General features: G+C 42.9%; 1 protein-coding gene across 2 annotated transcripts; it reads right to left on the bottom strand.

The window, feature by feature from the left end:
* Positions 1 to 244: 244 nt before the first annotated feature.
* LOC109085138 (39S ribosomal protein L35, mitochondrial-like) lies at positions 245 to 2,625 on the bottom strand. Of its 2 annotated transcripts, none has more exons than XM_019099778.2 (4): positions 2,468 to 2,625; positions 1,895 to 2,045; positions 603 to 747; positions 245 to 485 (listed from the first exon to the last, which is right to left on the bottom strand). In XM_019099778.2, the coding sequence occupies exons 1-4, from the start codon at positions 2,496 to 2,498 to the stop codon at positions 297 to 299; spliced, it is 516 nt and encodes a 171-aa protein (XP_018955323.1). In that variant the 5' UTR covers positions 2,499 to 2,625; the 3' UTR covers positions 245 to 296. The 2 variants fall into 2 exon arrangements, with proteins under 2 accessions (XP_018955323.1, XP_042630281.1); XM_042774347.1 differs by lacking the exon at positions 2,468 to 2,625 and adding an exon at positions 2,139 to 2,358.
* Positions 2,626 to 13,121: the final 10,496 nt, after the last annotated feature.

Below are 13,121 nucleotides of genomic sequence, written 5' to 3'. Positions count from 1 at the left end.
TAATTCATCGTTATGAATTTTCAGTGTTTCGTCAATAATTTTATTTGAATTAATTTCTAAAATCAATCATGAACCACAGCATTAAAATGCAGAAAATATTTTGAAAATCCTAATATGACTAAATATTCCTGCCACATTTTTGCAAAACGTGTGTCTCTAACAATAGGTGGACTTTGAAATAACAATTGAAAGAATTCATTCAGGAGCATTTACACATGTTTTTAAACAGTGAATTTATACACACTTCATGTCTCATGTCTTTATTTGCTTGAACACAGAATAAGGTTAAGAGGGTTTTACACCTTCAGGTTCACTCTATCATGGTATTTCTGGTACGGGTCGTTGAGGTACCAGTTTCTTCTTTTCCAATAGGATGTTGTCATTTTGTCTAATAATTTACATTGAGTTTTATTACAGAATACATGTTCTCTGAGGCGCTTCTTGCGGGCCGCTGACTTCTTCCACAGCTTTTTCTTATATCCAGCCTAAAAACAAGAAGACCAAGTGTCAGTTCAGGTGTGTCGGCCGGATTTAAATACCAGACAGGACTTAAAACAAATGATTGTATGACAGCTCTGAATAATACACAAGCAGGAAATTACCTTTCTCCTCACCCACAGGCCACAGTGTAGCCTGAGAAACCTTTGAACCACCGACTTCACAGACTTCCTCTTGCCTTTCCTCAGACTGTAATATGTTAAGTTCCTGACCGGCTGGAGCATCAATGAAGGGATGAGGGGAGTTACTCTGCAGAACAACAAAAAAAAAAAAAAGATACTATTAGTAAATAAGGAAATCTTCAGTCATAACATGCAATACAGTGTCTGCCAACAAAGCAGAAAATGCTTTTAGAGCAACCAACTTCAGTCCAGGAGAGCCAATGTCCTGCAGAGTTTCCCTCCTTCAACACCTGAACAAGCTAAAAAAGCCTTAAGGGTTACTAGAAAGCCCACCGCTGCTTTAGAGCATGTCGTAATTGATGAAAAAATACCAAACAATGAACCTCTCTGCACTACAAGCCCAACTGTTTGACTACGACAATAAATTAAAATAATACTGCCAAATTTACACTGCAAAGGTGGCACAGAAGTGCTTCTGAAGTGGCATTTGGGTGTCTTTACACAGACTGTTTAATGCTGCTCAGATGTGGCATAAATGCATTTACACAGATACAAATACAACTATATGCTTTGATATTAGGGGCTGATGTGGACAGAGTAGTCTTAATTTAGTCTGGCTTTTATTCTGCTCGGACTTTTTCCTGGACTTTTTCGGACTTTTTCCTGGACTGCGCCCAGCTGGTGGAATGACCTCCCGATCTCAATTCGAACAGCTGAGTCTTTACTCATTTTTAAAAAACATCTTAAGACTCATCTTTTTTGCCTGCACTTAACCAACTAATACTAGTACTTACCTTTTCTTTTTCTTGTCTATCATATTCAAAAAAAAAAAAAAAAAAAAAAAAAAAAAAAAAAAAAAAAAAAAAAAAAAAAAAAAGCCAACTGGCTACGTGTTCTGTACTAGACTAACTGAGACTTGTCATAGCACTTGTATACCGTTGTTGTTCTCTCGTTGATCTGATTGTTTCTACTGTTCTCATTTGTAAGTCGCTTTGGATAAAAGCGTCTGCTAAATGATTAAATGTAAATGTAAATGTAGATGCGTAAAGAGACCTTATATAATGTAAATGCAACATTAAGCAGCATAAAAAACTGTTTTTGTCACAGCTGGAAGTGGCTGACATCGGAAACCTTGCATATTCAAGTTATTCACATTAAAAATGGAGCACAGGTGGACACAATTCAAGCAAAAAGTAAGTTATTTAAGTTTTAAACACAATAGTGTCAGTAGGATTATTTTGCTCGGATATGTGGGTAAAAAGAGGAGGAGTCACCGCTTCAGCAGGCCGGTGTGCTGGAGGGGAGCAGCGGTGTGAAGAGCAGACAGTGGTCTGGAGACATGTCTCTGCGCTGGAGTCCAGAAGCGAGGTGTCTGTGTGAGTCTGAGACAGTCTCTGCCTAAAACCGACAGGGGCCTCAGCAAACCTGACCAGCGGAGGAGAAACAACTCTAGTTTACAGAACACCACACATACTCACAAAAATACAGTACAGTGTATGGGCGTTTTGTTGTCCTTACAGTAGCATGACATATAACTGTTAGGCACCACATTTTTCACATTCTACCACGATTAAATAACGATAACGTAACAGAAAGACTTGTAAAGAAAGACATAAATGACATTTAGAATAATATAATATAATATTAAATAAAAGGTCGGATAAAACGCACTAAATATTGCATCGAGGAAAACGAGTTCGGTGCACAAATGTGCTTTGCACATTTGAATAGACTTAGGAATCTTTAATTGTGTATTCCAATGCACGCCAACTTTAAGAGTCTATAAAAAAAAATCTTTTTCAGCAACGTATTTCTGGCCTTAAAACTTAAATGTGCGCTTTTTATACCTGATAGACCTCTTGTCAAGGTGGCCGCCATCTTGAACGTCACTGACGCATCGACTACAGTGGCCGGTTGGGACAAACAGAACGCGCTGCGAGAACAGCGAAAGGGTCCTACAACAAAACCCTACTAAAACTGATCCCCAGAAATCAAATACAATAATAAAACAATTAATTTGTCAGCTCAATTTATTACACCAAAAACTAGATCTTGATATAGAAACCAGCGAAGAATAATACAGCGTGTAAATGGATGCTAGCTTTGTTAAAATAAATAATAATAATAATAATAATAATAATAATAATAATAATAATAATAATTTGAGGGGAAAACGCCACTGAGAACATTTATACACATTGGAACCCGTGCTATTTTTTTCCGGATTCTTCGATGAATAAAAAGTTCTGTTTTGCAATAAAAACAATTTTGTAACAATGTAAGTCTTTACTATCACTTTTTAAAATCCATTTAACATATCTTTGCTGAATAAAAGTATTAATTAAAACAAAAAAACGTATTGACCCCTATTCGAAAATTTGCGTTGACATGATGACGCGTGGGGAAATACTGAAGCGTCAGAACGACGTCGCAACGCAAAGCTCAACGGCGTTCAAGCGTTCAAAGTAGAGGCGGGAACTCGTCGTTTTCTCAGAATCTTTCTGCTTAATCATCTTTTAAACTGCTCAGTCCTCTTCCGCAGCTGAGTCGTTGCCGATAAGTGGTTTATTCGTCGCTGTTCCTCTTGCGCGTTCTGTTGAGACTGAATATGTTTGGTGAGTGTGACAGTTTCTTCAGATGTCTTCAGTGAAGTGATGAGTGTCCAACTGTGTTCCTGCTTCTTTTCATAAGGCAGTGTAAATTGCTTATTACACATTAACCACTCTTTATGCCAAGCGCTTCCGCCACTCGTTGCTAGTGATGTCCGATTCTTGAACGAATCGTTCTTTTGAGTCGGTTCTTAGGAAGGAACCGGTCGAGTCGGTTCACAAAGTCTAACTGAATCGAACTCGATGACGCAAGACTCATAGCACGTCCGACTCGAAAAAGAATCGAATAAACCGGATGAACCAACTGTCGAAGTTTGCCGAGGATTACCGAGGATTCTGACGAGTGCGTTGCTGACATTATGCATGCGCGTTTATGACCGAGAACTTGAACGAGCCTGATGCGCAATAAGAAACAAAACGTTACTAAAACAATCAAAAAAATAGAAAAACCAAAAAGTCATACATTTTTATTAAAAAACCAAAAAACATTAAATTAACATAAGCTAAATCAAGATGTTAATCAAAATCTATCTAAGTTGTTAAACTACATCAGTGAGTTTATAAGACTGATTTATTATTTCTATGTATTAGAACATATCCTCGTTTATGCATCACCGCCTGTAATGTGTGCTGTAGGTGAGAAACTTTTAGGAAACTTATCCAAGATGTAGGCTATTCAATATTGGTCAGTGATATCTGACATGAAGGATCAGTGCATGAAACTGTGACCACAACATTTACTTAAGAAATGCATACTGACATCATTGCGAAATGACTGGAACCAATGAATCTTTTTTTTACCGGTTCATTGAGCCAAACTGTCCTATTTATTATGTATTATTATGTATTATGTATTTTCTCATAGGCTCGATCTTGAATCCCAGTCCAGATTTATGCAATCTGCATGGGATCAGTTAAACTGCCACAGCGTGTGGCAAAAGCCCCTTCTACCACCGGGTGCCACTGTGTTCATAAATGGAAAGTCTTTAAGAGCTGGTGCAGCTTGAGGATGAGGAGCACCCTGTGAATTGTCCGATTCCAGTTATCTTGTTCATCTTGCAGGAGCGCTTAGACAGCGGCTGTGCACCTTCTATGCTCAAACTATATATTGCAGCTAAGCCAGCTTTTCATAGTGAAATGAATGGTCGGCCAGTGGGCAGGAACGATCTGGTGGTCTAATTTCACACAGCACGAGATGACTAAACCCTCCTTGTCCGTGTACGATCAGTGCAGCCATTGCCTAGCCCGCTTTGTGTCAAAGTCTATGCAAAAGCTTCTGTGGTGATGTATTATGAATTTCCACAAGCGACTGGAATTCATCGTCTGTCCTAATGCTTTGTCAGCGGCTGTGAGTTCTTGCATGAGCAGTGTCTTCTCCAGCAAAGTCTCTTCTGCTCACCAAGGCTGCAGTTATTTGATGAAAAATACAGTAAAACACAGTAATATTGTGAAATATTGCCATTTAAAATAACTGTTTTCTATCTGAATATATTCTAAAATGTAATTTATTCCAGTGATGCAAAGCTGAATTTTCAGCAGTCATTACTCCAGTCTTCATTACAGAACATGATTTCAGGAAACCTGGGGTCTTGATTTGCAAGAATTTGCAGAGCGACCTCCAGTGGAAGAGGTTTGGAATAACCATCCTAGAAGAAAGACAGTTGTTATGATGGTTTGCTGGATTTAAATCAGTCCTGGAAGAAGTATTGATAACTGCAGGTTGTCTTTTTGAAAAATCGTTCATAGTCTTTCGTTAATATTAATATGTGGTAACGCGGAAAAAAATTGATTTAAGATTTACAATTCAATTGTGTGCATTTCAATTATTTAACCCTGATATTTTCATACATTAAATTCTAAGCACGTAGAGCATGTCTAAACCTATACATTCTATGGTCTAAACACGTCTGACTGGTCAAATAGTCTAAATAGTTAATATATGATAAACTAGCAGTGCTTGCAAAGGAGAGTCAGAAAAGTATAAAAAATTGATTAGCTAGATAAATATTTTAAGTAATGGAAATTGATACCTGAAGCAGACCAAATGAGTTGCTCCATAAACAGTTCCAAAGCCTCCTTCACCCAGTGACAGCAATTACTAAACCTAGAACTATTTTTAAAAGGACTTTAATTTATGTATTAATTTAGATAATAAACTTAATATTCATTTGTCACACTACAGAACTATTTAAGGGAACTGTAGTGGTCATAATTTTTTTCCAGTGTAAAATATACAACTTCACCTAATACATAAATAAAATTTTGAATGAAATCTTGTTTAAAAAATACAGCTGGATGTGACACAGAATAAAGCTGGAGGGACGTCATCACTACAGCTGGATGTGACACAGAATAAAGCTGGAGGGACTTCATCACTACAGCTGGATGTGACACAGAATTAAGCTGGAGGGACGTCATCACTACAGCTGGATGTGACACAGAATAAAGCTGGAGGGACTTCATCACTACAGCTGGATGTGACTGGACAGAATAAAGCTTGTTGCTGGACGTAATCAATAAATACAGATGTAACAAACAATAAAGCTGGAGGGACGTCATCACTACAGCTGGATGTGACACAGAATTAAGCTGGAGGGACGTCATCACTACAGCTGGATGTGACACAGAATAAAGCTGGAGGGACGTCATCACTACAGCTGGATGTGACACAATTAAGCTGGAGGGACGTCATCACTACAGCTGGATGTGACACAGAATAAAGCTGGAGGGACGTCATCACTACAGCTGGATGTGACACAGAATAAAGCTGGAGGGACGTCATCACTACAGCTGGATGTGACACAGAATAAAGCTGGAGGGACGTCATCACTACAGCTGGATGTGACATAGAATAAAGCTGGAGGGACGTCATCACTACAGCTGGATGTGACACAGAATAAAGCTGGAGGGACGTCATCACTACAGCTGGATATGACACAGAATTAAGCTGGAGGGACGTCATCACTACAGTTGGATGTGACACAGAATAAAGCTTGAGGGACGTCATCACTACAGTTGGATGTGACACAGAATAGAGGGACGTCATCACTACAGAACACAGAAAAAGCTGGAGGGACGTCATCACTACAGCTGGATGTGACACAGATGTGACAAAGCTGGAGGGACGTCATCACTACAGCTGGATGTGACACAGAATAAAGCTGGAGGGACGTCATCACTACAGCTGGATGTGACACAGAATAAAGCTTGAGGGACGTCATCACTACAGCTGGATGTGACACAGAATAAAGCTTGAGGGACGTCATCACTACAGCTGGATGTGACACAGACTAAAGCTGGAGGTACGTCATCACTACAGCTGGATGTGACGAATAATAAAAGCTTGGAGGGACGTCATCACTACAGCTGGATGTGACACAGAATAAAGCTGGATGGACGTCATCACTACAGCTGGATGTGACAAAGAATAAAGCTGGATAGACGTCATCACTACAGCTGGATGTGACAAAGAATAAAGCTGGAGGGACGTCATCACTACAGCTGGATGTGACAGAATTAAGCTGGAGGGACGTCATCACTACAGCTGGATGTGACACAGAATAAAGCTGGAGGGACGTCATCACTACAGCTGGATGTGACACAGAATAAAGCTGGAGGGACTTCATCACTACAGCTGGATGTGACATAGAATAAAGCTGGAGGGACTTCATCACTACAGCTGGATGTGACAGAATAAAGCTGGAGGGACGTCATCACTACAGTTGGATGTGACACAGAATACAGCTGGAGGGACGTCATCACTACAGCTGGATGTGACAAAGAATAAAGCTGGAGGGACTTCATCACTACAGCTGGATGTGACACAGAATAACAGAATAAAGGAGGGGACGTCATCACTACAGCTGGATGTGACACAGAATAAAGCTGGAGGGACTTCATCACTACAGCTGGATGTGACACAGAATAAAGCTGGAGGGACTTCATCACTAAAGCTGGATGTGACACAGAATAAAGCTGGAGGTACGTCATCACTACAGCTGGATGTGACACAGAATAAAGCTGGAGGGATGTCACTACAGCTGGATGTGACAGCTGGATGTGACACAGAATAACAGCTGGATGTGACACAGGGACGTCATCACTACAGCTGGATGTGACACAGAATAAACATAAAAAAGCTGGGTCACACTACAGCTGGATGTGACACAGAATAAAGCTGGATGCACGACATAACTAAACACTAAAGCTACACAGAACAAAGCTGGAGGGACGTCATCACTACAGCTGGATGTGACACAGAATAAAGCTGGAGGGACTTCATCACTACAGCTGGATGTGACACAGAATAAAGCTGGATAGACGTCATCACTACAGCTGGATGTGACAAAGAATAAAGCTGGAGGGACGTCATCACTACAGCTGGATGTGACAAAGAATAAAGCTGGAGGGACGTCATCACTACAGCTGGATGGGACACAGAATAAAGCTGGAGGGACGTCATCACTACAGCTGGATGTGACACAGAATAAAGCTGGAGGGACATCATCACTACAGCTGGATGTGACACAGAATTAAGCTGGAGGGACGTCATCACTACAGCTGGATGTGACACTGGAGGGAATAAAGGATGTGGAGCTGGAGGGACGTCATCACTACAGCTGGATGTGACACAGAATAAAGCTGGAGGGACGTCATCACTACAGCTGGATGTGACACAGAATAAAGCTGGAGGGACGTCATCACTACAGCTGGATGTGACAAAGAATAAAGCTTGAGGGACGTCATCACTACAGCTGGATGTGACACAGAATAAAGCTTGAGGGACGTCATCACTACAGCTGGATGTGACACAGAATAAAGCTGGAGGGACTTCATCACTACAGCTGGATGTGACAAAGAATAAAGCTTGAGGGACTTCATCACTACAGCTGGATGTGACACAGAATAAAGCTTGAGGGACGTCATCACTACAGCTGGATGTGACACAGAATAAAGCTGGAGGGACGTCATCACTACAGCTGGATGTGACAGAATAAAGCTGGAGGGACGTCATCACTACAGCTGGATGTGACACAGAATAAAGCTGGTTGGACGTCATCACTACAGCTGGATGTGACACAGAATAAAGCTGGAGGGACGTCATCACTACAGCTGGATGTGACACAGAATAAAGCTGGATAGACGTCATCACTACAGCTGGATGTGACAAAGAATAAAGCTGGAGGGACGTCATCACTACAGCTGGATGTGACACAGAATAAAGCTGGAGGGACTTCATCACTACAGCTGGATGTGACATAAATTAAGCTGGAGGGACGTCATCACTACAGCTGGATGTGACACAGAAAAAAGCTGGAGGGACGTCACAACAACACATCTATATGACACACAGAATAAACGCTGGAGGGACGTCATCACTACAGCTGGATGTGACACAGAATAAAGCTGGCACTACAGACGTAATCAACACAGAATAAAGCTACACAGAATTCATCTGGAGGGACGTCATCACTACAGCTGGATGTGACACAGAATAAAGCTGGAGGGACGTCATCACTACAGCTGGATGTGACACAGAATAAAGCTGGAGGGACGTCATCACTACAGCTGGATGTGACAGAATAAAGATGGAGGGACTTCATCACTACAGCTGGATGTGACACAGAATAACAGCTGGCTGGAGGGACGTCATCACTACAGCTGGATGTGACACAGAATAAAGCTGGAGGTACGTCATCACTACAGCTGGATGTGACACAGAATAAAGCTGGAGGGACGTCATCACTACAGCTGGATGTGACAGAATAAAGCTGGAGGGACTTCATCACTACAGCTGGATGTGACAGAATAAAGCTGGAGGGACGTCATCACTACAGCTGGATGTGACACAGAATAAAGCTGTAGGGACGTCATCACTACAGCTGGATGTGACACAGAATAAAGCTGGATAGACGTCATCACTACAGCTGGATGTGACAGAATAAAGCTGGAGGGACGTCATCACTACAGCTGGATGTGACAGGCTGACGTCATCACTACAGCTGGATGTGACTACAGCTGGATGTGACAGAATTAAGCTGGAGGGACTTCATCACTAAAGCTGGATGTGACACAGAATAAAGCTGGAGGGACTTCATCACTACAGCTGGATGTGACACAGAATAAAGCTGGAGGGACGTCATCACTACATCTGGATGGTGACACAGAATAAAGCTGGAGGGACGTAATCACTACAGTCTCTACATCACACAGAAAAAAGCTGGAGGGACTTCATCACTACAGCTGGATGTGACAAAGAATAAAGCTGGAGGGACGTCATCACTACAGCTGGATGTGACACAGAATAAAGCTGGTTGGACGTCATCACTACAGCTGGATGTGACACAGAATAAAGCTGGATAGACGTCATCACTACAGCTGGATGTGACACAGAATAAAGCTGGAGGGACGTCATCACTACAGCTGGATGTGACAGAATAAAGCTGGAGGGACTTCATCACTACAGCTGGATGTGACAGAATAAAGCTGGATAGACGTCATCACTACAGCTGGATGTGACAAAGAATAAAGCTTGAGGGACGTCATCACTAAAACCTGAATTTAAAAAAAAAAAAGCTGGAGGGACGTCATCACTACAGCTGGATGTGACACAGAATAAAGCTGGAGGGACGTCATCACTACAGCTGGATGTGACACAGAATAAAGCTGGAGGGACGTCATCACTACAGCTGGATGTGACAGAATAAAGCTGGAGGGACTTCATCACTACAGCTGGATGTGACAGAATAAAGCTGGAGGGACGTCATCACTACAGCTGGATGTGACAAAGAATAAAGCTGGAGGGACGTCATCACTACAGCTGGATGTGACACAGAATAAAGCTGGATGGACGTCATCACTACAGCTGGATGTGACACAGAATAAAGCTGGAGGGACGTCATCACTACAGCTGGATGTGACACAGAATAAAGCTGGATAGACGTCATCACTCCAGCTGGATGTGACACAGAATCACTACAGCTGGAAAGCTGGAGGGACTTCATCACTACAGCTGGATGTGACATAGAATAAAGCTGGAGAGACGTCATCACTACAGCTGGATGTGACAAAGAATAAAGCTTGAGGGACGTCATCACTACAGCTGGATGTGACAAAGAATAAAGCTTGAGGGACGTCATCACTACAGCTGGATGTGACACAGAGTTAAAGCTGGAGGGACGTCATCACTACAGCTGGATGTGACAAAGAATAAAGCTGGAGGGACGTCATCACTACAGCTGGATGTGACACAGAATAAAGCTGGAGGGACGTCATCACTACAGCTGGATGTGACACAGAATAAAGCTGGAGGGACGTCATCACTACAGCTGGATGTGACACAGAATAAAGCTGGAGGGACGTCATCACTACAGCTGGATGTGACACAGAATAAAGCTGGAGGGACGTCATCACTACAGCTGGATGTGACAGAATAAAGCTGGAGGGACATCATCCCTACAGCTGGATGTGACACAGAATAAAGCTGGAGGGACTTCATCACTACAGCTGGATGTGACACAGAATAAAGCTGGAGGGACGTCATCACTACAGCTGGATGTGACAAAGAATAAAGCTGGAGGGACGTCATCACTACAGCTGGATGTGACACAGAATAAAGCTGGAGGGACGTCATCACTACAGCTGGATGTGACACAGAATAAAAGCGGAGCAAAGACATCACCACAACTGGATGTGACATAGAATAAAGCTGGAGGGACGTCATCACTACAGCTGGATGTGACGAATAAAGCTGGTTGGACGTCATCACTACAGCTGGATGTGACAAAGAATAAAGCTGGAGGGACGTCATCACTACAGCTGGATGTGACATAGAATAAAGCTTGAGGGACGTCATCACTACAGCTGGATGTGACAAAGAATAAAGCTTGAGGGACGTCATCACTACAGCTGGATGTGATAGAATTAAGCTGGAGGGACGTCATCACTACAGCTGGATGTGACAGAATAAAGCTGGAGGGACGTCATCACTACAGCTGGATGTGACACACTGGAGTGATAAAGCTGGAGGGACGTCATCACTACAGCTGGATGTGACACAGAATAAAGCTGAAGGGACGTCATCACTACAGCTGGATGTGACAAAGAATAAAGCTTGAGGGACTTCATCACTACAGCTGGATGTGACACAGAATAAAGCTGGAGGGACTTCATCACTACAACCACAACAGACAGATGTGAAAGCTGGAGGGACGTCATCACTACAGCTGGATGTGACAAAGAATAAAGCTGGAGGGACGTCATCACTACAGCTGGATGTGACACAGAATAAAGCTGGACAGACGTCATCACTACAGCTGGATGTGACACAGAATAAAGCTGGAGGGACGTCATCACTACAGCTGGATGTGACACAGAATAAAGCTGGAGGGACGTCATCACTACAGCTGGATGTGACACAGAATAAAGCTGGAGGGACTTCATCACTACAGCTGGATGTGACATAGAATAAAGCTGGAGGGACGTCATCACTACAGCTGGATGTGACACAGAATAAAGCTGGAGGGACTTCATCACTACAGTTGGATGTGACACAGAATAAAGCTTGAGGGACTTCATCACTACAGCTGGATGTGACATAGAATAAAGCTGGAGGGACGTCATCACTACAGCTGGATGTGACACAGAATAAAGCTGGAGGGACGTCATCACTACAGACTAACGGGGCACAGACTGTTGCTGGAGGGACGTCATCACTACAGCTGGATGTGACACAGACTGTTGCTGGAGGGACGTCATCACTACAGCTGGATGTGACACAGAATAAAGCTGGAGGGACGTCATCACTACAGTTGGATGTGACACAGAATAAAGCTGGAGGGACTTCATCACTACAGCTGGATGTGACACAGAATAAAGCTGGAGGGACTTCATCACTACAGCTGGTGATGCTGGAGGGACACATCAATCAACAGCTGGATGACACAGAATAAAGCTGGAGGGACGTCATCACTACAGCTGGATGTGACACAGAATAAAGCTTGAGGGACGTCATCACTACAGCTGGATGTGACACAGAATAAAGCTTGAGGGACGTCATCACTACAGCTGGATGTGACACAGAATAAAGCTGTATAGACGGGGTCATCACTAAATCTGAATTTAAAAAAAAAAAAGCTGGAGGGACGTCATCACTACAGCTGGATGTGACACAGAATAAAGCTGGATAGACTTCATCACTACAGCTGGATGTGACATAGAATAAAGCTGGAGAGACGTCATCACTACAGCTGGATGTGACATAGAATTAAGCTGGAGGGACGTCATCACTACAGCTGGATGTGACACAGAATAAAGCTGGAGGGACGTCATCACTACAGCTGGATGTGACACAGAATAAAGCTGGAGGGACGTCATCACTACAGCTGGATGTGACACAGAATAAAGCTGGAGGTACGTCATCACTACAGCTGGATGTGACACAGAATAAAGCTGGAGGGACGTCATCACTACAGCTGGATGTGACACAGAAACAAACAAGAGGGACGTCATCACTACAGCTGGATGTGACACAGAATAAAGCTTGAGGGACGTCATCACTACAGCTGGATGTGACATAGAATAAAGCTGGAGGGACGTCATCACTACAGCTGGATGTGACACAGAATAAAGCTGGAGGGACGTCATCACTACAGCTGGATGTGACACAGAATAAAGCTGGAGGGACTTCATCACTACAGCTGGATGTGACAGAATAAAGCTGGAGGGACGTCATCACTACAGCTGGATGTGACAAAGAATAAAGCTGGAGGGACGTCATCACTACAGCTGGATGTGACAAAGAATAAAGCTGGAGGGACGTCATCACTACAGATGGATGTGACACAGAATAAAGCTGGAGGGACGTCATCACTACAGCTGGATGTGACACAGA

This window comes from Cyprinus carpio, chromosome A17, assembly GCF_018340385.1.
Source record: "Cyprinus carpio isolate SPL01 chromosome A17, ASM1834038v1, whole genome shotgun sequence".
In the NCBI taxonomy this organism is placed as follows: Eukaryota; Metazoa; Chordata; class Actinopteri; order Cypriniformes; family Cyprinidae; genus Cyprinus; species Cyprinus carpio.
The sequence above is the reverse complement of the archived record's forward strand: the minus strand, read 5'-3'. Positions and strand labels throughout refer to the sequence as shown.

Excerpts from the sequence above, each read along its gene's own strand:
- LOC109085138 (XM_019099778.2), bottom strand. The coding sequence starts at position 2,498 with ATGGCGGCCACCTTGACAAGAGGTCTATCAG. Across the intron at positions 2,046-2,467 it reads CTTGACAAGAGGTCTATCAG|GTTTGCTGAGGCCCCTGTCG; the intron begins GTATAAAAAGCG and ends TCCGCTGGTCAG. Across the intron at positions 486-602 it reads GCCTGTGGGTGAGGAGAAAG|GCTGGATATAAGAAAAAGCT; the intron begins GTAATTTCCTGC and ends TCTTGTTTTTAG.